The 26,858-nt window shown below is 38.1% G+C and overlaps 1 protein-coding gene across 2 annotated transcripts; it reads right to left on the bottom strand.

Annotated features, from left to right (window-relative positions):
* Window positions 1-3,272: 3,272 nt before the first annotated feature.
* On the bottom strand, window positions 3,273-25,297 carry mmp16b (matrix metallopeptidase 16b (membrane-inserted)). Of its 2 annotated transcripts, XM_015051078.1 has the most exons (11): window positions 24,774-25,296; window positions 20,405-20,553; window positions 20,099-20,113; window positions 19,715-19,831; window positions 18,314-18,618; window positions 14,677-14,838; window positions 14,035-14,252; window positions 13,806-13,944; window positions 11,961-12,111; window positions 9,843-9,958; window positions 3,273-8,243 (listed from the first exon to the last, which is right to left on the bottom strand). In XM_015051078.1, exons 1-11 carry the CDS (start codon window positions 24,900-24,902, stop codon window positions 7,882-7,884), a joined length of 1,863 nt encoding a protein of 620 aa, XP_014906564.1. In that variant the 5' UTR covers window positions 24,903-25,296; the 3' UTR covers window positions 3,273-7,881. The 2 variants fall into 2 exon arrangements, with proteins under 2 accessions (XP_014906564.1, XP_014906565.1); XM_015051079.1 differs by lacking the exon at window positions 20,099-20,113 and having other exon boundaries at window positions 24,774-25,297.
* Between the last annotated feature and the right edge of the window lie 1,561 nt (window positions 25,298-26,858).

Here is a 26,858-nt window from a genome sequence, read left to right on the forward strand (position 1 = left end):
ACATTTTTTTTTTGCTATTGCTTTAACATTAAAAAAGTATATAACCAAATTAAAAATGACTTGAACTCAAGAGACATTTGCCTCACCTGTACATGGCAACCCATACTCAAGGTTGTAGAGTCCATTGTGAAATTAAGGTTTGCAATTTCACCATCTTTGGCAGTGTGATTGGCTAGAATCTGATCTGGTGTTACCGGGCCAAGCTGAGGTAGAAGACAGAAATGTTTTTAGCCTCTATGAATCTGTGCAACTCTGAAAACAGTACTGTATGTTTTTTTTATACCTTGTATGACTTTTTGTCGTCTTTTATGCCAGTCACAATGGCCATGTTGACCTGATCACACGGAACTCCAAATAACCTGGATCAGATCACAGTTAGAAGACTGGCTCCATGCACAACACTTCGCTAAACAATACACACACAGACAAACACTCCCTTACCAGATAATCCTGCAGAAGGCGTTTGAAGATGGAGCTGGTCTTCCACTTGTGATGATGATGCACATTCCTAAAAGGAGAAGGAATGCCGCAAAAACAGTCTTCACAGCCATGATGAGGGACTTTCTTCTGGTTTCCAAAGGCACGACTGACTAATTATTTCTTCCTTTGGGGTTTATATGGAACATTGCACTCAAAGGCAGTACCTGAAAGGCGCTTGGATTGTCATGTGGAGGCATGGAAATGCAATTTGGATGATGGTGAGCATGACCCAGGCAGCATGTTTGTCATCTTTCAAGGCTAATTAAGATATTTTAGTGAAACGAAAGTTCCGGGAGAAGGGCAGCCATTGTGACTTCTGTCTTAAAATAATCTGCGCTATCCCAACTGACCCAAACGTGAAAGCTTGGACTAATGTCAAAGTGAGAAAAATATTAGCATAAAATAAATTTTAAATTAGCATCCCTTTATATAGAGGTGTTAATATTTGGTCTAAACTGTTAAACAGACAATAAAATTATGTTATAATTGTATTGTTACTTAACATGTTGTTTAATGCATTTAATTACATTATATTTCTTTGACCTTTTTGTAGAAATAAAATAATAAATAAATTGACACACAGTTCAGTTGTAAGATAATTTAAAACTATTAAGGAGCCACATTTATTTCTGAGCTATAGTGCAAATATATGTTTCTTTTATTTCATTTTTAGATGACTTTTAGATTTCCTTCAGTCAAACAAATGATTTTGTTTTTTTGACAAACTTCTACCTATACAAGGAAACTATCAAGATATATTTTAATGTGCAAAACAGGTCAGATTTTATGTGCTCTTCCTGGTTGTATACATGTACATTTCTTAGGAGTGATTTAAAATGTATTGAAAATTGAGCATCTGTGTAAATTATCAGTTTTCCAGAAGATGAAAAACAAAGTCAGCAAAAAGTCACCATCCATCACAAGGACATTTGCTTTATTGCTTGGCTTGTTCTGCTTTGTGTCTGTCTCACTAACGTCACATTATGTCATCACAGAAGATATAAATGACTCCTCACACGGGGAATTTCTTTTCACAACACAGCTCTCTAGCTGCTGCCACCATGAGTCTCAGATCTTTGTTGGTCTTTGCTTTATTCCTACAGTTTGTTTTACCCGCCTCATCAGCTGTAGATCCATCAAAATGCATAGCAATATGGTAGGAAATGAAAATATTCACAATTGTTCAGATGTATCTTTCTTTTGTATTGCTTGTTACTTTCATTGTCTGTCTGTCTGTCTGTTCTAAGAAATGAGAGGAATCTTTCTTGCAGGACTTTTAGGCTGCCCTGCTCTGAACCTGTGAGTGATCTGGTGAACCAGCTGAAGGCTTGGAGCACAAAGAAGTGTCGAGACGGTCCGGAGAAGTGCATGTATAAGGTGATGAAATACTGAGCAAAACCTGAGCAATGCAATTTTTGCAGTATATATATATATATATATATATATATATATATATATATATATATATATATATATATATATATATATATTAAAGCCCATTTATTTGTTGATATTAAACTGTGGTATATTTGTTCTTGGTTTTGATCCTTAGATAATGAGCGAGTCCCCAGAAGAGCTTGAAGTAGTGCACACTTCCCCTAAGTCAGGCAAAATTACAGAAATTCACATCATCTTTGGCCCACTTGCGGCAAAGTCCTTCTGCAAAATTAAAGTTAGTTTGCGATACTGCATTGCAAATTAAAATAAAATAAAAAAAATTGCAGCATGTTTGTTTTAAAACATATATACGGTGTCCGTCCACAGGCTATTTCTACCACAAAATCAAAGAATGAAACCGATCCCAATGACTATTGCCTCCTCTATGATCTAATTGATGGTAAATTATTTACTCATTTTTACTTAGTAAATATTTCCTGCAATATAAAAACAAAACTGATTTCATTTATTTTTGTTGTTGCTGTTTTTACCTAAAAAAGCAAGCGGGCTGACCCAGGCAGAAGGCTACAAAGAAATCTGCAATAAAGAGAAGTGTCCCTCGATGTCATCAGCAGACTGTGACAAAGATCAAATCTTTTATGTGTGAATGATTTCCCTAAAGCCTGATTGTTTTTAGTTGCTTATAAAGTTTTGTGCCTCTATTGCATCAAGGTTCACAATCAGTTCACGATTATTCTTTCTGTGCTGTCTCTCTCTCTTCTTGTTGAACAATTATTGTGGAGATTTAATTTTATGGGGATGGCTGTTATTTTGTTTTTCCTTTTTCTTCATCTCAGTTTGTGCAAATAAACTATGTATTAAAGGATAGTTCAACATTCGATCAGTCGAGCTTCATTCGTAGAGTGTTTTCAAACAGATTGAATGATACAGACAATAAAAACAGCAAAAGTAACCAATAAAAGTTGAATAAGACTAGTTTATAAGATTAATATAGGGAAAAAATCTAAACACAAAGAGAAGTGAAAATATAAGATCCAAATATTTGATATTTGATCAAATCTAAAGTAAACACACACTGTTTAGATCCAGTTTGAGAATGAAATATCCAGTTGAACCTAAATTTTAAAGTTGTCTTTAAATTTGGGTGGACCTAGGTAGTAGTAGTAAAATGACACATTTTTTTAACCTTATAGCATGTTTTCTTTTCAATTCACTATGTGTGCATAAAACTCAGAGTTGTTTCTCTGCTTCATAAATGTAATGCTTTGTTTTGAACATTTTAATTTACTCCACTCTGTGGAGAGGGTTTGGACCAACTTGCTGTTCAGCCCGGATTTAAAAAAAAAAAAGTGTTGAACCTGAGTGTTTGTGTGAGAGCCTCACATCCAGTCAGATTTATTATGCACCTCTTTTATTTACAACACAAATCATCTTCTTTATCCATGGAGTTGATCAAAAAAAAAAAAAAGAAAATGTCCAAAACAGACAGCAAATAGCCTGGCTTGTACACTATATACATATAATGCAATAATGTCAACATCTTATACAGTTTGTCTGTGAGAATAAACTTCACATATCTGCATAAAGCATCTAGAGTGCAGAGATTGCTCCTTGTCTTTTCTTCTTTACCCCCTCTGGTGTACTGACTGCTGTCCGATCAGTCCCCTCTGCTTCCTTTAATGTCACTCCAAATTAGCCCTAATGCTTAGCAGCAAGTGTCAAGACAGACTTGGAAAAAAAAAAGAAAGAGCACTAAAGAGTCAGCCACGATTGATACATCAAGACAGGAATTAGTCAGACTTCAAAATAAAGCAATAAAACTGTGTCTAACCTCTAAGTGAGTAAGAGCTACAAGGAAATAAAACGAATTGTAGACTATGGTATAACTTCATGGACAATCACCTAGAGTCTGTCGAACTGAAATAAAATGTTTCAAACTGAATTCTATTGACAACTATTGACTTCTTGCCCTTAATGCAATGCAAGACTTGAGGAAGGATAATTGCAAAGAAATACAGTACAAAGTCTCCTTCTTGGTCATGTGTAACTCACACTCTCATGAGCCCTCGCCATTAGTAAACAAAGCCACACGACATCAAGCACAACACCTAGTAAAGGCTTTGCCCCTTCTCCAAGTTACACTGGTCAATGTGGGTAGATCTAAACTGTAGATCTAAAAACAGTTTCTACTGGTTTCACGTATTGTTTATAGATTTAATGATGAAAGCTGGAATAACAAAGAGAACTTTTACACCCAGCAGAAACCTACTAATACAGTCCTGTCATTTAACCCCTCAGCTAAAGACGGGTAGAAAAGCAGTTCAAGGTTGACAAATGTTGTCTCAATTCAAATCTGCATGCATTAGCTTTTCCTGTATGTAAATTTTTATCTATTACAAATGATAAAGCTACAGTAAATGTCAGAGTCATCAGCCACAGTTCACCCAGAGCTCCTCTAGATAACTGATATAGGAGAACGTCTTCAGCTTCTGATCTGCTTCGATGCGTCGTCGCCTTAACATCGGTGAAAGATAACATCTTTCACTGATTTAATAGAACAAAAATCAATGAACACAAATATTCAAGAAATCACAAATCATCTACCAAAAACACAACATAACTGTAATAAATGGAGAACCTCAGGGCTTCAAGCAAAAACAATAAAGCAAACAAATGGTGCCCTCGGTTTAAGAAATTCTCTCCAGGGGTTTGCAATCAATATCCTTACTGTAGTAATTGCTGTGCATGTTGTAAAAGAGATTTTGTGGAACGTTAATTCCTGTTACATCCACTTTGAATGGTGCAGGTGTCTTGGAGTCAAGTGTTCTGCTGCATCAGGACACTGTACACCACTACATCACTGCAGTGTTCTCTTTATACTGCACAAGACATCATAACACATTTTTTTTAGTCCATTCCTGCTTCAAACACACGAACGAACACAAATGTTTGCGAATCCAGTTTTTTTAAACCGAGGGAGCAAATTTCTAGCACTTCTATTTTTGCTTTGCCAAGAGGCTCTTTGCAACCTCCACAATACTTTTGCATTTGTGGCATTCCAAAGACAATTCCAAAATAAGACATTAAACTAGCAATCATTAGTGTTATCATTTGCATCTGTACATATAATACGTAAAAAAAAAAAAGGTTTAAAAACTCTCATTCCTGATCATTTTAACTCCATTCTACAACAGAGAGTTTCTCTTTCATTACATTGGCTGATTAAGTTAGCTGAAACAATATAAGATTTACATATACAGTTGAGTTGTATATACGTGTGTACAGAATATATGAAATGTCATGGTTTCATAGTATATATTTAGAATTGCGTTCGTCAGATTTAACTTCACTCGTTTTGACTTTCCAATACGCAATTGGAATCCAACAATATTTAAATAGTTCTAAACATTCATTAGTAATGTGTTAATTTGTTAATCAAACCGACCATATGTATTCGTTTGTATAGCGTCTAATTGAGGTTACTAGTGTAGAAAACAGAAGACACAGGCAATATTGGTTTAACATTTTTCCCCTAACACAAAAATTCAGCAAACTGTAAGATTAAAACAACAAATTATGTCCTGGTAAAGCTTAAAAAGGCTTTCTCCTCAAAAACAGTTGAATTCAGCTAAAACAAAATAAATTAAAAAAAACAAATGTTTCAAAGTTTTATAAGAAGATAGATAGCTAACAAAGTTTAAGTGCTTCTGGTAGTAAAAGAAGCAGATTTTTTTTCCCTTCTCTTGTTCCGTTTTCCTCGCTATTCCCTCTGTTGGGCATGGGCCGGGATGAGACTCTGCCTGTCCTGCACTCTGTAAAACACCACGTTTTCACCATAGTGACACATATACTTAAGACAAATATGGAAAATCTGATCCAATTTATTTTATTTTGAACAAAAAGCAAACTTGTTTCTTGTGACAATAATATAAAGCTCTATTACATTTATGGCATTGTCTTGTGTATTTATGTCTATATCTTTACATCTATAAACAACTCTAGAGAAAAACGAGATCTTTCCAAAATTTACATTGCTTAATTTTATGATTAAAATTGTTCAATGACAAAATAAAATCAACTATTTTGAATATATGTGTTTGCATAAAAAAATGTCAAATGAGATGAAATGGCTGCCTTTCATAAAGATGCTCATTTAAAACTTTACACTGGTCTCTTAAATGTTTTCCGGAGCTGCTTTTATCACATTGTTTTTATTTTAATACATTGAATTTAAAAAAATAAAATAAAATAAACATCTCCTAAATTTAATCAAAGGTTTTCTTAGACATACTTTCGTGCAAAAGATTATACCTTTTTTTCCATTCTGCCCTTTATAGAATAACACTGGAAGTGTAACGATACGAACAAACCAAATTTACGCACTGACTTTCCGGAGAAACGACGGAAACTGACTTCCGCAGATGCACAGAGATTTCTAATCTACTTTTGACTGCGCTAAGTGAGACGGTGAGCAGGTGCAAGGGCAAGAGCACAGCAGAGAACATGTGCAGTGCTTATTTGTTCTGCAGACCTCCCATGATGTCATTAATTTGTGTTGCCATCAAGGCCAATGCTCCAAGTTTGCCATTCGGATTTTCAGAATAGCATCAAACCGGTAAGAGTGAAGACTGGCACAATTTTAGTTTCCACCCCATGGGCGCAAATCTTTGTTTTGTTTTGCAACTAGAAATATTCCAGAGTAGCCAAATTAATATATTTTTTAAGTGAGAAAACAGTGTAGTAGCCTAAGTTCAAAAGTGAGTCTGGTCACTCGGGCATATTCTCAGGTGTCTCATTAAAAGGACTTTTAAAAGTAGAACTGGTTTGATGGAAAGCTTTAGGAGTTTAAAACCTCGGTACACTTTGGAATCGGCCCATGCCTTCTTCTGACACAAACACTTAAAAGGTTGCTAAACTGGTTTGAAGTACGTGAATCAACATAGATAATTATAAATTATAGCAGAGCTCAGTACTTACATAACAAGGGTGATTATTCATTCTTTCACACGTACACACAGACAAATTCACAACAAAATCTTCTCTCTCTCTCTTTCTCTCTTGTGAGGCCGCAAATGAAAGCTGATCTTTGGCAGCTGACATTTTCGAGATCTCCTCTTTGGACCGAAATGTCCTCAACTACTGGTTTAGCGTTGCATTTTGGGCAGTAGTAATGACTTCACACGCATTTTCTGTCTTCCCGCTGTGTCACTCAGTATCCATTCTCCACACCAGTGGAACAGAAGGAGAAAGGATTGAAGCAATCTGTGATTAAGGCAGTCTCATTAGTATTGCAGAGTGTTTTTTTTTTATTATTTTGGCCCCTGTTGTGGAGACAGACTGCCACAACAGTCATGAGTTTCTTTTGCTCCTTCTTTTCTGTCCTTACAGAGAAGATGAGTAGGTGTGAACAGTAGCGGTGAAAGAAAATCAGAGTGTGATCCAAAACGTTAGATCCATGGAGGAAGAATATCCGATCGAAAACAACATCAAGCTGTAATCCTCTTTGGAAGAAAAACGTCATATTTGGTTTATGTATGATATTCGTATCTCCTCACGGTGAATTATGTTTTACAGGGGTCCTAGACTAAAAAAAGCACAACCCAGGGTGATCGAATTAAGTAAAGTAGAAGCCTAGATCTAATTTGTCCTCTGAAGTCAGTGCTAGGGGGCTTTTTCAGCGGCGTGCAGAGACGGGGATAGACAAAGATCCCGCTTACGGTAGATTATTTCTGTCTCACTTAACTGAGTTCATTTCGAGATCCAAAGAAAAATCAAAGCAGATACATACACATTAGTAGGACAAAGAAGATGAAGCTCTGCCACTGTCATCTACTGAGGTCAGCTGATAGTTTCCTTTCCTTGTAGCGCACAGTTCACATGTTCCAGCTGTCCTGAGATCTGCCCAAACAGCAAACCTCGTCTACTGTACTTCTTTACAGTCCTTCAAGTTATAGGGCTTTAAGTAACGACTTTCTCAGAGCTCTCTATACTGTAACAGTCCCCTTAGACCCACTCCTGCATGGAGCGCTTGCAGTACAGTATGTGCCGCTGAGTGCTCTTCCTCCTGAACTGGAAAACGGTGTAGAGGAGGACCATCATGCACAGCGCCAGGACGCAAGGAATGGCAATGGCCACAGCCTTCTCCGTACCCCCAACACTGTCCAGTTTGATGACAACGTCCACGTCATTGTTGTCACAGTGCCTTTCGTCTGCCGCCGGGGGATTCCAGCCCCAGTCGGGGTCAGCGGGGAGGCCGTCGCAGCCCATGAAGTCCCTCAGAATAGACCTGGGGTAGCCGGGCTCCACGCGAAGCAGCTGGTTGTTGAACTTCCAGTACTCTTTTCCCTTGTAGAAGTAGGTAAAACCTGCAATGGAGATATGAAAATAAAGGGGGAAAAATTGAGTTTGTTAAGATTATTAAATATTAGTCTTGTTATGGTAGACTTAATGGTGCCCGGTTCAGTTATTTTGCTGTCAAGTGATGCACTGCAAGTGGGATGTCATTATGTTGAACTACAAAACTTTATCTGGCTTACTGATTGACTTTTATCTGATAATATACTTTCATGCTGAGATTTTAGGCATAAAATCCTTCTGAAGATGGAAAACATATCTATTAAACTATTACTATAAAAATCCATCATCGAAAAGTGAACCGCAAATTTACAAGCATAAAATTATCACATAAAATTAACAATCCAAATGTCATCAAATAAGTTGAAAAAGGCAGAAACAAATTAAACTTTTCAAAAAACAACTAAATTAAATACAAGGTCTAAAGTTTAGTTCTTTCATCACAGATTGAATTTAAAGTGAATACAATGAAGGCTATATTATTATATGGCAAAGTTGTTTTTAGAGTAGACGACAATACAGTGAGATTGAAAACATTTTTCAGTACAATGCTAATAAATATGTATTAGCTAATATCAATATGCTAACATATATTTAAGCTCCAATTAACTAAATCTCTTAAAAGATCAAAACATGTAAAAGGAGTATCAATTCACACAAAGATAACGAATTAAATTTAATCAGAAATGGCGTGTTAAGAACTATTTATATCCTTACTTAATACTTAATATAGCTGTCCAACTTTTTCAATATTTCCTCTGGTATTTTTGATTGTCTATCTTTAGTTTGGAGCTCCAACTATTATTGCTTCCAGAGAGAAGAAAGGTAAAGATAAAATGTTATTAAAATCCAGGGACTACTTCATGTCCACATTTATTTACACATCAAATGTGCAAGTATGAAATGACTGTTATAATCTATTGATGATCATTTTAAAAAGGTTTAAGCTTTAATTTGAGTTTTCTTATTCATGTGTGAAAAAAAATCCTACACAAGAAAACAATAACATCAACAAAGTCACCATTGACCCTGTACTACTACTGATTATACTTTGTCAATACAACCCTCTTTTGCATATAGGACAGTATTTTGTCTCATAAGAACAAAACTCTCACATCAGGTCAGAGCCTGCAGATAAGAAAACTCTGCAGGATAAATGTCTGGGAACTGTGATGGCCATGGAAGAAGGTGGCTTTCATATCCGGTCAACCATTGCTGTGTAGACTTTCTGCCTTTTTAGGAGTCAGTGATGTAAAACCACCAGATTTTAAAACAAAATTTCCTGGCATTTTCAAAAAGGTATTCGAGATTAGCAAACATCACAATCTTATTTATATATGTGACATGAAGATAGAAAATACATTTTTTCCCCCGTTTTCTCCCCCTAACAACCAGTTTGGATGTGGATTGGGTCTAATGTTTTTTACGGAAGCTTTTCAAGATAACCTTGCTTGATGCAGTTCTCCAACTTCCAGTGAGCTCTGGAAGTTATTTAACATCCCTTAAAAACCTCTTCACCCTCTGTGATGGAAAGATTAATATTGATCCCACTCCAATATTTATTTTATGGGGATCTTTAGAGATTCCTATAATTTTTGCAGCCCACATACCATTTGCCTTGTCCACAAAAGCGCCCTGTGGAGAGTCAGGGATGCCCTTCCAGATGGTGATGGGTTTTGGGTAACCTGGGTCCATCGTCCTCATGTCCTCGTTATACCTCCAGTATCTAAAAAACAAAAAGAAAGGAAGTGATAAATACCAACAGTCTGCTACTTCATAATTGATCCAATATGGACAAAGACTCTGTTCTCACAAAGACAGAACAGTTTTCTCCGCTACTATTTAAAACATATATAATTAGAACAAAAGCATGAAGTGTATAGGTACTGCACTTTCTCTGCTCCTAAGATGCACACGAAACAGAATATCCCCCAAATAGAACAAGGTAAATTTGCTGAATTGTTTTTTTGTAGCCAGATAAAAATATGTAAGGCATTTATCTGCAGAGTCATAGCCTTTTGCTTGCATTTTCATATGTTGTAGTTGTTCATGTTGCTGTTTTCAGGGATGGTTTAGGGTTGCCGACAGCAGCTAGTGATGATGTGAAGAGCTAAACAAATAAAAATAGATTCGAGCATCTCTCCAGCTCTATGCCTACTAACTTATTAGATTTTCCAACACAACTTACTTTTATCAACCATATCCCCCTGTGTTTTAGTTTGCAAAGGCAATAAACTGAATGCTACAATTTCATCAGATGTGTTTTTAACGGTTCGATCTGAGTGCTTTGGCATGTTTTATTAAAGCTTCCTTTTATATTTCTAATGGACTCGTGTTAAACTCTTGCTTAGTGAAGAGATGAGAGCTAATTTAAGGTCTAAGTTTGCAAACTAAACATGAACATTTGTTCTTACTCTAGTTATTAATGAGATGTTACTTCCTATGCAAAATTTTAAATGTGTAAGTATACAGGATTTAAGCAACCTGGTAATAAGTGTTCCTTATATAAATATTTAAACGGGTGGAGTCATTATTTTATCCCAGAACAAACAAAAAAAAAAGTTAAATTTATCTGTAGTTAGACAGAATTACTCCAACTGATATGATGGTACTTTTCAGAAAAAAAGACCATTAGCTGACTCCAATCAATCAGTCATCCACGGCGTGTCTATCTGCAATGCAGATTAGCCTCAGAAGTTTTTGTGAGTGCTCACACGCTGCTGCTGTGCAAACCCGTAAAACTATAGATAAAAAAAGCCATTTGAATTAGAGCACCATCAGCCCCCCGTCACACATCCCCGCTGAGTGATAAAATCAACTTTAAAATTATCCGCACAACGTCCCTCTTTTATTAAATGGAAGAATCTGTGGAAGGAGATGACAAAGTGTTTTGTCAGCTCCATCCACAGCGTCCTGTGACCTTTCAGGATATGATTTATCTCAGCAGCTGAACATGTGAGTCAGACGGGCATATTCTCATACTGTACAACGGCTCTGACGCACGTAAATAAACAACGGATCTTCTGCTTTAGGGATTCTGGAGAGACAACAAAAATAATTCTGAAGTTCCTTTGAGCTAAGCTAACACCTGGCCCCATAAAAAAAACAAAAAACAAAAAAAAAAAACTTCAAGTTGTTAAAGTTAAACTTGAGTATCTCTTCTGTGGCTACAAAAAAAAATGCACTCAGGTGAAATCAGGAATAAAACTTTTCACATAGAGATTCTTTAAAACACAGCTTGGGCTTTATTTGCTCGTCTTGTCTTCAAAGTAAGTCAGTATAAGTCTCCTTTTGTAATTCATAAGTTGAAATACTAAAATGAAATAAAATATTTTTTTTAACATGTTTTAATTAGTTTATTTTGATATAATATTATATTGGCTAAAGCAGCTGCAATTGATTTTCAACAGCGCCCCTATCGGATGACTGGAACATACAAGTTGTTAAAAAGGCCAAAACCATCCTAGCCAGTAGAGACCACCCACATTTAGAGGAGTGTTTCCCTTCCCTCAAGTCAAACACAGACAAACCATAAGGCGCAATCAGTACAAATGCTTTTTGTCCCGAGCACAATTAAAACTTCTGGAACATTTTATTACTTGTTGACGTGGGGATTATGCCTCGACTGTCTTTGACTGCCGCTGTGCTCCAAATTTTCCCTTGTGGGGGACAAAGACGAAGTGAAGTGAAGTGAAAAACTGGCACTGGAACTAATGATGCAAACAAACCTGTCTCCTTTGAAGAAGTAGGTCTTAGCGACATCTTCCCACCAGACGGCCGTCTCGATACTCTGTGTGGGCATGCCGCTACCGAACAGAGAAATGTCCTGAGGGTAGGAAGGCTGAAGATGCCGGTCCTTGAACACCCAGAAACGGTTTCCTGAAACACAGAAACACGGTTAGTAAGCGCAACAACCTGGAATCACACCAAATAATAATAAAAAAATAATAATAAACTGCAAGATTCCTGCTTGTTCATGCCCCTCTTTGTGGGTTATTTTTCCTTCATGAGATTTCACAGACCAGATGTTTCATAAGCTCGTTTAAAGATTATCTTCGCAGCACAGAATGTAAGCTTGATGGTGCTCTGAAGGCAGCTCTGCTGAGTCTCGTTGTTTTGAGTCTTATTGAAGTTATTGTTGCGTTTAATTCAATTTGATCATAAGTGCCTCGGGCCGAGGGAAGAAAGCTGTTGTGGTGCAGTGTTTGCGTGTGCTTGTGTGAGTGCTAGGTGGCTAGACGCTCACGTGCACACACCCACGAGTACGCACATGGTTAAGTCCTTTAGAGTGAATAAATAAAGCATGAGGCTCTCTGATCCCACTGGGTGACAGATGTCATGTTAATCTGTCTGATGGACGGATGTCTCTCTGGGACCTACACCCATTCTCCAACCATGCAGACGTCTAGAAAGCCCAGGGTGAACCACTCTGGTTTCCAAGTAGCAAAGAAGATATTGTGTGTTTAAGAGCTGACAGTTCAAGTTGTATCAGTCAAGATGTTTTCAGATTGATATTTTACTAATGCACCAACACCACTGTCACATTACAACCATACACTTTAATTTTTTTATTTTATTTTTTTTTTTTTATGTATTTCTCTGAGATTTCATGTGACAAACAATTGGGAGAAAAAAATATACATTGTGCTCAATTAAAAAAAAAAAAAAAAAAAAAAAAAATCTGCAAAGTATTTAGTACATATCTGCAAACCAGAATTCTCAAACTTTGTAGGACCAACTTTTGCTGAAAATACAGCTACAAATCTTTTGGGTTGTCTGTAGCAGCTGAAAAGCTGGCCGATTCTGACCTCTGTATCTCTGTGACCGCTACATATATTGTGACAGACGAGATGACTTGTGGGCTTCATCAGAAAAGTTGTCAAGGACTGATGGAGGTTGTAACTATTAATGTCCTGTCAAAAGATTCTCCCATCTGACTTTTGCATCTCTACAGCTCCTCCAGAGTTACCATGGGCAACTTGGCTGCTTCTCTGATCAATTCTCGATACTCCTTGCTTAGCCTGTTAGTTTAGGTGGATAGTAATATCTAGATAGGTTCCAGACTATATATACTGCTCAAAAAAAATAAAGGGAACATTTCACTTTAATTTTGTGTGTGGCTCCAAATCCAGGCCTCCGTTGGTTAATAAATTTGATTTACATTGATGATTTTTGTGTGATTTTGTTGTCAGCACATTCAACTTTGTACAGAACAAAGTATTCAATGAGAATATTTCATTCATTCACATCTAGGATGTGTTATTTGAGTGTCCCTTTATTTTTTTGAGCAGTGTACATTTTATTTTGTGGATTGAGCACTGTTCTGTGAGAAGTGCATAGCTTATAATAAGCCTGAGGCCTTTACAGAACAGCTGCATATATGCTGAGATTAAACTATGCTGTTGTGGACTTTATGAATTAGTTGACATTGACATTTTAATTGAAGGGCTTATTACAAATCCATAACAAAGTGTTTAGATGTTTGTTTGCAAACAACAACAACAACAAAAAAAAGTCAATCATCTTGCTTCAATTCCCTGCAATTCAATTCACAAATATATACTTTATATTACCTTTAAAAAAGACGAACTTCCCTTCACTGTTTTCATACACTGCATCAATTTTGGGAGGCAAGCCTTGCCAGAAGTGGTTGATTGGCATGGGGTAGCCCGGAACCACTGAATTGTCCCGTACCCTCCAGAACCATTGGTCCTGCAGAAACAAACCATGCAAAATTGTTGTTACCTGACGTGGCTGAAACGTCAGCAGGAATGCTTTCCTCATGGTGATAATTCGCTTTACCTTGAAGACAAACAGCTCCTGGCGTAGGATGGCCAGAGTGTTGAAGCCTCCGTCACAGATGTTTGGTTTGGAGTTGGGGTTAGACGGCTTGGACCCCTGCGGAGGGCGATGGGGTCTGGCATGGCGGTCGTGCTTCCGGGGGTCTGAGGGCGGATGGAAACGAGGAGGTGGAACTGTAGGCGGAGGACTGGTGGGCTGTGGAGCTTTATCTGGTGGTCCTATAAATACAAACTGCAGTGTTACAACCTGTTCCTGTGAATCAGAACTTCACTGCTGTGCTTTTATGATATTTAGCAATTTCAAAGACTGTCCCCGCTAAGAGATATTTTAACCAATGCAACCATTTCTTTTGGCACTGATTATTTTCCTCTTTTGCAATCTGTTAGTTGACTCATGTTGCTTTGAAAAACACAGATTGGCTGACCTCTTTAGCAGCTGACAAATGCTGTTTACTGGCATTCAACCCAGCATGACTGACGCAGCAGCAGTTGCAATGTTGACGAAGTTTCAGAGCTTTGCAATTTGATTTTTTGTGATGTGGTGCATCTCTAATAAAGTGTTGGAACAGCTTAACTCTTAACTCATACAAACTGTTACTTAATGATTTATTATTTCAAAGGAGATTGTATTGTGGTACATTACCATAGATTTTCTGGATTCCCTGCAAGTCATCTTGAGGTAGTTTGAAATTCTCTGTGTCCATGTACTGGTAGAAAGGAGCCATGATGGCAGTGGGGTCATTTGAGTGCTCAAGGCCGAGGGCGTGCCCCAGCTCATGAACTGCAACCAAGAACAGATCATTTCCTGGAGAAGGGAAGAGAAGATCTGCAGTGAGAATCTAAATCCTTGATTATATCCAGGACAACATAAACAGACTTTACGAAAGTCTAAATGTTAGAAATTGACTCTTGTGTATTTACCCACATCGAATAATTGAAACATATAGCAAGAGGCTGTCTAAGTAGATTTCATAACATACCAAATGTAAAAGACATGGCATTCCCTCTAAGAGAGAGAGAGAAAAAAAATGACACAATATCCGTAAATAATGATTAGGCTAAAAAAATTTGATAAAAACCATTGTCAACATTCAAAAAGTTGGTTCTTGTCTCCAAAACCATTTCCTGATTGCACATGTTGTTTTCTTTACCCCCCATATGTTCCTAGAATGTGTCCAAAAGTTTTTTAACTTTTTTTTTTTTATTTCAGGATTGTACTTTATTCATCTCCATGATTTTTCTCATCAACTCTGACCAGTGTCCGTGTCCCGTGTGTTTACGTTCTAACATGTAAGCTACCGTGTATCTTGACTTCTTCTCTAATTATTGCACTTCTTCTTCATCCTTTTAAGCCTAGATAAATGGCCAGGTCTTAAATATCGGTATGATGGACAAAGGAAAAGGGTTTAACTGAATATTATTTAGGGGTATCAGTATAGAGGGGGTGGAAGAAAGTACAATTTACATTTTTCTGATTATATATGTTAAAATATTTTAAAACAGTGGTTCACTTTCTTTCCAATTCCACATTTATATGATCATTTGCAATGGTGCATCAAAAATAGCCCTCATAAAATGCACCGAAGTTTGCTGCTGTAAGGTCATGTATTCAGGAAAAGCTCCAGGGACATGAATACTTTTATAAGGCATTATATCTCTCAGCTCCAGGCAATGAGACACTGCGTTTGCATTTGGATTTATTTTTATACTTTGTATTATTTTTATTTAGAGCTGGTTACTTCTATGTCTAATTTTTAACACATATTGATTCATATTATTTTTGCACATATGCTGTGAAGAGTGTGTCCATTTGGGAACTAAGCATTTAGCGACAGACAGCAAATCAACCATTTTAATGCAAATGCATGACTCAATCAATATTTGTTATCAAGGCTTTTAATTTTTTTCCCCACGCATTTCGAAAATGTTGTAGTTTTTACCTGCTTGTTTAAGCTGAGCGTTTTAGCAATCCTGCACACTTCATATTTTAAGCATTTAATTTTGTTGTATTTTTATGGTTTTTCACACAAATAATTAAAATACATAAGCCACAAAATGAAAATAATTACTCGCTTTCCCTGCTCCACAGTTGTAAAAAAAATTGTGCAAAACATTATGAGTTAAGATTACTGGACGTGAATCATGAAGCAGCAAGACTTTCTCCTCAGCTCGAAAAAGCAGAAGGACACACATTCATGTTTTTTGCCAAGGACATGTACGTAATGCGCCTGAGCATTAAAAAATGTCGGCCAAGAGCCGCTGTGTGTTGCCGAAACACACACACACACACACGAAGACAGATGCAAAAGTAAAAATGTCACAACCAGTGGATGCAGTCAGCTCAGAGTGTCAGTCTGATTTAGGAGGAATTACAACTCTTATGTACAAACAGTGACTGAACCTGTCCCGAAGAGACGGTTGCCCTTTGCGAGGATGATATGCACTCATGCCAGGAGCGCGGCATCAAACCACCACTGACCCTCAGCCAGCAGCAAAAAGGTTACACTTTCCCCTCTCCCACTTTCACCTCATCCAACCAACCACTGCCACCGATATGCGAAAACGCCCCACAAGGATTCCTTGCAGACAGACTGGAGCTACCATTAGCACACATGTCAACATGCAGCATTTACAGATCCACTGCTGTGAAAACCCATTAAAGATGGTGCAGCTTCCTTGGCACACATGCTGAGACAGGAGCTTTTTTTTTTTTTTTTTCCCCTCCTTTAGCGTCAGAGCTCCAAATGGATGACAATGGCATGCTGCTCAGGGGCGAGCATGCATCTGACTTGGGAGTCTAAGACTATTATCATTAGAGAACAAAAAGAGGGAGCAAAGGAAAGGAGCTGATGGGTGGCAAGTGGTATTCCTGCACAAACACAATGCAAGCCACAGCCCTCCTCCCTCTCTAATGGAAGGGGAGAAAGTTTGTGCCCAGCAGTTGGATAATAGCGAAACTGCCTGGTGGTGCTTTCACAAGCCTTCTACCCCGTAGGTAGAGTAATTAGGGAGTGTTTGGTTGAATGCCTCAAAAAGGTATCCTATTCTCCTCTCTGAGCCGTGCCACTGCAACCGCTCAGCTACATCAAATTCAACAAATGTGGATAACCATAATCATGTGCCAGCAAAAGCAAAAGTCCTAAAATAGCAGCGCTCTCTATCCTGTCATCTGAAGAGCTTATTATACAGACAGAAACCAAAGTCCTGACAGATGGGGGGATGCATCTTTATAGAGCGGCGCCGCATCAAACACATCTTAGCGTTCTTTGTTTTTGGCTGAGCGTCCCTCACACTCTGCCCTGCGATACCGTCGTTCTCATAACACCCTCCAGCCAGGCCATCTGTACTTCCCTGATCTGGCATCCATCACTTCTTATCCATCTCTCCACAAGACTGCACTTTTTACTGTTTGCTTTCCTCACCTCTTCCTCTCAGGGTTATTTATTTCTCCATCGTCTTTGTCGTCTGTCTCTCTGCCGTTGTCTCTTCTCTCCTTCTCTATTATTTCTAGCATTGATGCATTTCTTTCTTTTCTAATTTAGACAAGTTGTGACCACAAACCTTCTTATAGTTTATTGTGCTTTTATATCAGTGACACTTTCAACATATTTTTACAAGCAAAATCTGAAAAGTGTGGCATGCATTAGTATTCAGCCCTCCCCGAGTCAAATCAATTAAATAACCACCTGCAAGTCCTTTGGTCTATGTCTATATCGGCTTTTCACAGATCGATATTTTTCCACCTTCTTCTTTATGCACTAATTCAAACAAATTTGATATCAATAAAAGGATTGATATTAGATTCTCAATTAAATTTGGACCATTACTTTGACTTAGCCATTCTAACCCAGGAACACGTTGGGGTTCTTTTAAAGCTTCAAATAAATTTCCTTAAGGATTTTTCTATATACAGCTCCATCTAGCTTCCTTGCTGCAGGGACACATCCCATCACCTTTGTTCCACCATAGAGATGGTGCTTTAATAATACAGTTAGTTTTGTGCAACATAGCATTTTGCAGATTATTCATTCGATTTTTAGATGATGCACTGAATAGTGATCCGTGACGCAATCATGCCCATGATGCAACATTTGTTTTGATTAAATTAACATTTAACAATTTGTTGACTTCTGAAGGGCATTGATTGCACTGGGTTTTATTTAGGTGTATCAGAGTAAAGGGTGCTGGGAACATATACCGCAGTTTTCAGATTTTTGTTTGTAAGTCACTTTAATAATTTACAAACAAAATAATAATTTTCGTTTACATTCCCTTCTCACCGTCATGGTTGGGGTTTCCGAGGGTCCAGGGCTCATCTGAATCAAAGTGTGTGTCCCCTCCTATGCCAGGCCCTGGGAAATAGGCATGGGCGAGGAATCCGCCCTCCCCATCGAAGGGTGAGCTGTCACCGTGAAAGCCAGAAGCGAAGATGATGGTGATGTCCACGTCACGCCTGCCAGTCTCCAGGGCACTGTATGGAACGGCCTCGAAGCGCAGGGGAGTCACACCCTGCCACACATCAAACGCCCTCCGGATGGCATCATGAGTCTCCCGGGCACCCACCTTTGGTGTGATATTTTTTATGCTGCAGGAAGATAAACAAGAAGCTGCTTGAGAGGCTTCAGAGGGGTGGAGGCTGGCAAAATATGGAAGTAAGATCCTCCACACTTCTCCCCCTTGAGTTTTTAGCTCATTAATTTGGAGTGAATATTTCCAGTTTTTAGAATGAAGCGACACTGGGTAAAAAAGTAACACTTGACACAACTATTTAAAGACCAACAGCTTTCACTGAACTTTTAACACAGCAGTCGTTATCAGTCCCTGGCAGGCAGAGAGGAAGGGGGAAATCATCTTCTCCCTCCTCTCTCTCTCTCTATCCACTCATTTTCGTGAATAAAGCTCGGGCAGCGGCGGCGGCAGCACCGGCTCAGCACTGATTGACATTCCATTAGACGAGGTGGCTCATCAATTCAAATTCAGTGAGCAAGCAAGGAAGGATTTAAATAAATTGGCAGTGTTATCATCTATTACTGCTGTAACCTGTCAATTTGCGGTTGTGCTGCAGACCCGTTTATCAGTCCTCCTCAGGCCCATTAAAACCCAAAGCTTAATTATAGCAGATAAGATGAGTTTCACAATTTCTGCTGAGATTGTGGATAGTTTATTCTCCCAGTTTCATATATCAGGGTGAGGGCAGTTTGTTTAGCTTAATGAACGGGAAAGAAATTGTGTAATGGTTCAAAACACATCCTAATTCGTTTTTAACTGTGCTACATGCTATTTATACAATGAGCAGCACACACGCAACACACAATTTAGGTGTTAATCTGTTGGTATGTGCATGTGCGAATACCCCCCGCACAAGCAACATATTTGTTCAGTCTCTATGACAACATGGCAGCATACAACCCCAGGTGGTTAGAAGCAGCCAAAATATATATGAAAAAATGGTGTAAAAGTAAATAAAATGAAAAGAACGACCAAAATTTTCAAAATGTATTAAAAATAAAATAAGAAACATATTTCTTAAATACACAAGTTAATAAAAATAAAATTACAAAATAAACAAACAAAAAAAATTATGCTAGATTGAAACACTATTAAAATAAAATGCGATATGGGGAAAGTAATAAATCTGAAGAAACTTGCAGGCCGTCACAGCTGATGTTTCTGTCTCTCACCTGTAGGTTATGTGCGTACGCTGCCACTTCTGCCCTGTCAGCGCGTATCTCCTCCTTCTTGACCTTGTGGCACTTTTAATTTTATCTGGAACTCCACAGCGTGGCCTCTGCATCCATCTAAAAAGTAAGGGGAAAAAAAAAAAAAGTCAATGTTCCATTCAGCATTTTTTCCATCACAGTTCGCACTCTATATAATGACACAAACCGCAGAAGTGAACTCGTCAGTTCTCTTCTCGGGCACTGAACCACAACGGCCAAAGAAGAAAAAAATGGATGCAAAAACACTGCTAAACTACTTCTAAGACTACAGTTCTCATTCGTACAACATAATTTATCACAACTACTGAACAAACACAATAGAATGGCAAAAACATTAGTTCTCACCTTAGAGTGATATCACTGCATGATCATGCAAAACGAGAAGAGGGAAAAGTGTTAAAACCTTCACCTGGTGTTGTTTCAGGTGAAGGTGAAGAGGAGGGGGTGGGAGGTGAAAAAAAAAAATCTGTATCTGTCCTTGAGCAGCTCATTAAGGTAATCATAGTTCCTACTGGTATTTCTAAAAAAAAAAACAGGCTTTTCAGACTCAAATTTTCAGAATTCTCAAGCGGCATCATGTGTCTTATTAAGGTGTTTGTGTTGCACGGGTTGTGTTTGTGCATCTGCAACACATGTCATGTGTCCACTTACTCCTTGGTTGTCTCATCCAGCGTCCCTGTGACATTGAGACCGTAGATGCGCTGCATAGCAGCAATGGCTGACTGCATGGTTTTGGCTGAGCGCAGGACAGACATTCCTGGTTCTGTGTGGGGAAGGTATCCATACCTCTGTAGCCATCCCTGCAAGGGGTAAGATAAAAAATAAAAAAAAAAAAAATAAAAACATAATCCCATCAAAGAACATTGCAATTTACATAGGTTTAATCAGATATGAAATTAAAAATACAAAGCTACAATAAAAAGCTACTTTAAATATAAAAGTGAAAGAAATGTTTGTTAGAGGAATGCTTATTTCAAACACTCTATTCATGTTGTCTATGCTGCATAAATACAGACCACAAACATTCCTCCACTGCAATGTTGCTTTGCTTAAAGCTTCAACTACCACTGCAGTCAAATGAGAAAAAAATAACTTTGTTGAAATAACTTTAAGTAAATAAAAGTCCATTCTAATGCCCTGAAAGGTTGTTCCCAAAGGGTGTTTTTTTTTAATGATGTCCCATGGTAGCCTATATGGGTATGATACAATGAAGTGGGTCTTCTTACCTTGCAGTTTTAGGACAGATTTGCATAACAAAAGGTATTATTTCTGATTTTGCAGGGTTGACTTTAATGATTTAAGCCACAAAACACTGCATCTGGTTTCGGCAACAAAGTGGAGAGGCTGCAGTATCAGCTGAAACAAGACAACCGTTTCCCAAACTTGGGTCACAAACCGCCAACAGAGGACTTAGGTTTCACTTTAGAAAACGATTACTAACCCTATTTAAAAAGCAGATTTTGCTATAATTCCCTTCAAGAAATAAAGACACTATTTTCAGACAGATTAGTTTAATATTTGGATTTATGGTGGTCTTTCTTTTACCGGCAAGTGAATTCTTGCAAAGTTAAGCACTAATCTGGATCATAAGTCTCTTCCAGTGTTATGTTGGTGATAAGGAGTTTTGGAAACAACGTCCTGATGCAAAAGTTGCCTTTTTTGTTGTGCTTTATCATATTGCCTGGCTACTAGTTAAGTAACGGTATATATCCAATGTTAACTTTTCAGAAAAATTCAGCTTTACTTTGAAAAAAAAATCAAAGTAAACTTATATTCTTTAAGTTCCACTCTCCTCTTCCAGTCTCTTGGAAGATTAGTAGAGCACTTAGAGAGGGAGCGAGAGATGTTCAATGACAAAGTCTTACAAGTGTAAGTGATCTGGATCTGCTCCAAAATATAATGGGTACATCCTTTGTCTGCACTTCAGCTTCCCTTCAGCTGATTAAATCCATGTTGACAGAATTGGCAAAAACCTGCTAACAGACAAACATTAATGAAGACAGATTTCTACCAAGGTGGAGATCAAAACACTATATATGAAGTATGAAGATGGGTGTCTTGAAGCAGTGACCACCTTCCTCCAAAGGTCGATGGGTTGATTTTTATATGTGTTTCAGATTGGGGAGTCCTCATTATTTAACCCAGAAAAACACTCTAAAATTAGCCAGTTCAGCCCATATGTCCATCCAAATGCATGAACCCCATACATACTTTTGTTTTCTTAGTGCGTACAAGGTTGAAATCGCAATGAGCTTCTTAGAACCCACTTTGGTTCACCAAATAAAACTCATATCAGTAAGAAGATTTGTGCAAGTTTTATGAGGGTCTTAAATGGATTTTAGAGAAAAACTATTAAGTAACATAATCAGTCTCCATCTTTTTTAAAGACTTCTCTTGCATCAAATGTATACAGGCAATTTACATGGGGGACATTATGTAACCCATGAACAATCCCTTACGTGGCCCAGTTTCCTGCCCATGTCCAGCCCATGTGAGTACCACGTGTAAATGTTGACTGAGTTCCCAAGCTGATTCTCTCCCATTGTCAGTACCTGCTTATCTGTATGGAGTTGCAAGGGGGAGGGCACCTACTTCCAGCTATCACAAAGCAAGAGGCAGAGTTCAACCTGCACAGGTTGCCAGGATACCATGGAAACAAACAATCATGCACACACTTCTAAGGATAATTTAATAAGACCAATCAAAATAACATGCATATTGTGAACCTTGGATGCTGCAGTACTCAGAGAGAGTCCATGCATGCATTGGTGTGACATGCAAACTCCATGCAGAGAGACTGCAGGCCTGGAATGAAACCCAGGACCTTCTTGTTGCAAGGCAATAGCACTAACAACCACTCCACCATGCAGCCCCCAAGCAGGTAGCCCAACCAGGTGAAATCAGCTTGTTTATACAGTTCAGTGACACTATTTATTTATTTATTTATTTATTTTTGCCATGGTTTGACAGTCTCTAAGGTGCTTTTAGGCAGAACTTAAATAAGCTGTCATGAGCCGTTTAGTGAGTGTTGGCTTCCGCCAGGTCACTCTACCACAAAACCTGATAAATGGAGCGTGTTAGCAGTAATTGAACTTCTAGATGGTTCTTCTATTTCCACAAAGAAAGACTGAATCTTCACTTTAGCGACTTTTGAGTTCTTTGTACCCTGTGGCAAAGGGTCTTGTTCCATAATAACTCAGTTTAATCTAGAGAGGGTTCTGGAGGTTTTGTAATATTTTGTAAATAATAGACAACATTGTTATTTTCAGAACGCTCTGAACTTGGAGGCCTAGAAAAAAAATTCCCTTGAAACTTCATTGCTTGGTTTCCACTGACTTTATGTAGTCCACTGGTTTCCATTCCAATTCAAGTTCAGTCAACTAAGCATATTGGATCAGGTTACAGAAGCATGTCAATGGAAATCAGGGGCACTTGAGCTTAAGCCCTATATACCAAAGTCAGCATATCCGCCTTGGTTAATTGCATTTTTTAATATAAAGTTACAAATCAATCTCTGAAAACACAGTTTACACTGTATGGACTATCATACAATGTAAACTAAATTTTAACTGCATTGTATTGTAACTGGGATTGAATCGGAATGTAAGAATTATAACCTGTTTATATGATTGGTATGTTTTCATAAAACACTTCTGAATGTAAACTGAGTGCACCCTTTTACAAGTGTTTGTCTTGTAAAAGGGTCTTCAGATGACAGTTGTCTTGAATTAATGGTATAAATATAAACTGTATTTAAAATAATTTGAAATTCACTCAAACTGGTTTTAGAATAAGACTATGGAGTAAGAAAAAAAGTGCAAAAACCGATGGGGAGTGAATACTTTCTGATGGCACTTTGTGTTTTTGAACAGCAAAAGGAATGATTGTTGCTCTTTTTTTTTGGGGGGGGGGGGGCTGTTAGATGTTCTCATTTGACATTTTTGTACAAATATTTTTATTCAGGATTATTATGCAGTGAGAATCTCATACCACCCAATGCCCTGCACCGACTGTTATTTATCATCTTACTCTTTTATGGTCAAGCCTCTACAGTGAGCCTGGAATGCTTATAGGAGCTGGTCAGCAGAATTGAAAATGTGCATCGTTAGAAACGGTCCACTCGGCAGGGCTTTAGATTTAAATGTATTCACCAGAAGCTGAGGAAGCACTGACGGTGAGAGCAGTCAAGTGTTTGTGTCTTTGCAGCTTCCGGTTGGTGTGTGTGCATGTGAAAGACTGCGGCCCAGTCCTCTTTTCATCCTCTACGAAACCAGACTGGGGGTTAATGCATACAAAAAACATCACCAGACTCAGACCTAAAGACATCAGGTCCAGGTGTGTCCACTTCATCTGGAGCTGATCTGCTTCCTCTGTCCATCCCTCCCCATTGCTCCCCAATTTTTCCTTCTCTGCTCATCTAAACCTCTTGTTCATCCTCGTCTTGTCTCTGTGGCTTGTGTTTTGTCTATAGACAGTGATTTTTAGACAGATCCATGGACGGACTGAAGCGAGGCATTAAATTGAATAATGATGCGTGTGTGTTACTGTCAGTTTCAGCGTTTAATTTCTCCAGAGTGGAAGGAGGAGGGAGCTGGGGGGGGGGTGCAGCCTGTGGTGAGGATGGAAATGACATCAATTAATCAGGTACGAACTAGCAAATCCTATTATTCAACTTGTAAATGTTTAATCTTCTTTAACACTATATGATGCTGTCAAAACATCTCCCAGCCTCACCTCATGATGACCTGCCATGAAAACACCTTCAATGGGAAAACAAGCATTATATCTAGTTCAAGCACCGCAATGTAACATCCTCATTTGAGCTGGTTCACTATAAATGAAGGATCCAAGGAGCAAAAATATTTTTATTTGCAGCTCATAATGTCTCCATCATGATCCTACAGAGCCACAGCGCGCTGATCCAGCCTGCATATATGTTGTTTTTCCACGCAGAGGCAGATGATGTGGAGGAGAGGAGGAGGGAAGGCCGTGCAAAGAGAGGAAAAAAAAAAAATCTTACCTCAACGCTGAACTGATGCTGCTCCTCTCCGGACACGGATCGTGAAATCCAAAGCAAGAGATGCAAGCAGAGCGCTGCCGCGTAAAAGCAATCCGGTGGTTTTCTTTTACTGACGGATACTAAGGTCATAATGACCCGCTTTTCTTCCCGACTGTTTATTAGGAGAAGCCGCCTGTCTGCTTTGTGTCAAATGAAAACCATCGGTGCGGGCTGTCAAGGCGAGATTCGGCTGAATTCAAGAAGCGTCTTTTAATTCAAAAATCAAAATAAAAGACCCGATGATGGTTGAAGAAACGTGCTCGGGTGTCAAACAGAGATAACTCAGCGCGTTATATTTGCTGTCCTCGCCATTCTGATTTACAACAGCGGCTACATCCATCCACAGCGGTATCAATGGCCATGTACAGTAAAGCTACCCAGTCTGCGCAAGATAGGCTCCCTCCCGACTCGACGCCTGCGCTTTGATTCCGCACACAGCGCAGCATCACAAGAGCTGCCCTATAGGCTGCAGACTGCATGAGAGAAAACCCTTCAGGACGCTCTGTACAGCTGCAGCTCAATCGGAAATCACAATATCATCGACAAGTCCTTTTTATCCAACACCGTCACTGTATGAAATTTGTGTAAATCGAGTCAGACTCCGAGCTAATTTGATCATTTCTGACTTCTCTGTGCTTGGAAGACTTTTTATTCATCATCTATGTGGAATGATGACAAAGGGCAAAATGTCATTTAAAAAGAAGCTGACAGTTCACAATGTCCTGCGTTAATGGAAAATTAAGTGGAAGGGGAAAAAAGTGGCTGAAAGATCAACAAGGATACCTGAAGTTTTGAGAGGTTTTTGACACAAAGCCAATTCAAGATATTGGAGGAAATTCGCAAGTTGTGGACTGCAGCTGAAGTAGAACCTTAACCCTTTCCAGGACATGACATTCGATGTACTGATCCACTCCTGAAATAGTGACATCAAAGAGAACCGCAGCTAAAAATAAATGAAAATACATTTTTTTTTTTAGTTCATCATAAAATTGGAATACAACAAAATAGGAACAAAGAACATATTTCTAAAACAAGAATCCTATTTTATAGCCTACACAATCGTATAAACAGTTGACTGGTCCAGCAGAGCATCAATGGCACCCTTCAGTGTAAGGTGCAAACACCATTGGAAAAGAATTTGGGAGATTAGAGTGCTGCATATAAATGGAAATTTAAGTGGAAGGGTAGAGAAGGTATTTAAATAAGGTCCACAAACAACAGGCACTCTTAAGTCTTTAAGCAAACAATTATAACAAAGAATTTGAAAGAAATTTTCAAGAACCCAGGACATGGGCTACAATAGTCACATTATTTGTGTTATGATGTGAAATTAAAAGAATATGAGTTGTTGAAGGCTAACAGACGTGTTAATACAGACATTTGGGGAAATGCAGACGTAAAAAAAATGACTGTCGGGTTTCTACCTCTTTGAAACAGATCATATTTGATAGAAGCAAAAACAACCACAAGGTGGCGGCGTTTCATCGTGGAATTTAAAAAACAGCTATTCTATTTCTGCGGTGTCACATTTCGATAAAAAATACTACATACATAGCATTGCATACAATATATAAGAACATAATACATATGTAAATGAAAAAGAAATCTTTGTCAGTATATTGATTCTTAGCCAATAAATAATAATAATAATAATAATAATAATAATAATAATAATAATAATAATAATAATAATAATAATAATAATAATAATAATAATTTCTTTAAAACAACAAGGAAGAAATACATAAAATCTACATCAAATATGTAACTCAATAAACTTGTCTTGATTTAGCCAACACATTAACAATTAATAAATATATTTAATAATTAATTCATGGTCAAATGCTGCAGTTTTTTGTCACTTGTCAGATTCAGCCCTCAGTGTATGGAGCTCTGAAGGTGACTTACTGTGGAAGTTAACTAGTCAGATGTCCTTCGAAGCGTCACAGTGACAGTATTTCACAACAGTACAACTGAACAGAACAGAATAATTCAAGATTTTATTTTAAAAATATATATTTTTTAAATCGTCACATATGACTTTAA

Source organism: Poecilia latipinna, unplaced genomic scaffold (genome assembly GCF_001443285.1).
Source record: "Poecilia latipinna isolate Pla-1442-1.1 unplaced genomic scaffold, P_latipinna-1.0 Scaffold1027, whole genome shotgun sequence".
Lineage (NCBI taxonomy): Eukaryota > Metazoa > Chordata > Actinopteri > Cyprinodontiformes > Poeciliidae > Poecilia > Poecilia latipinna.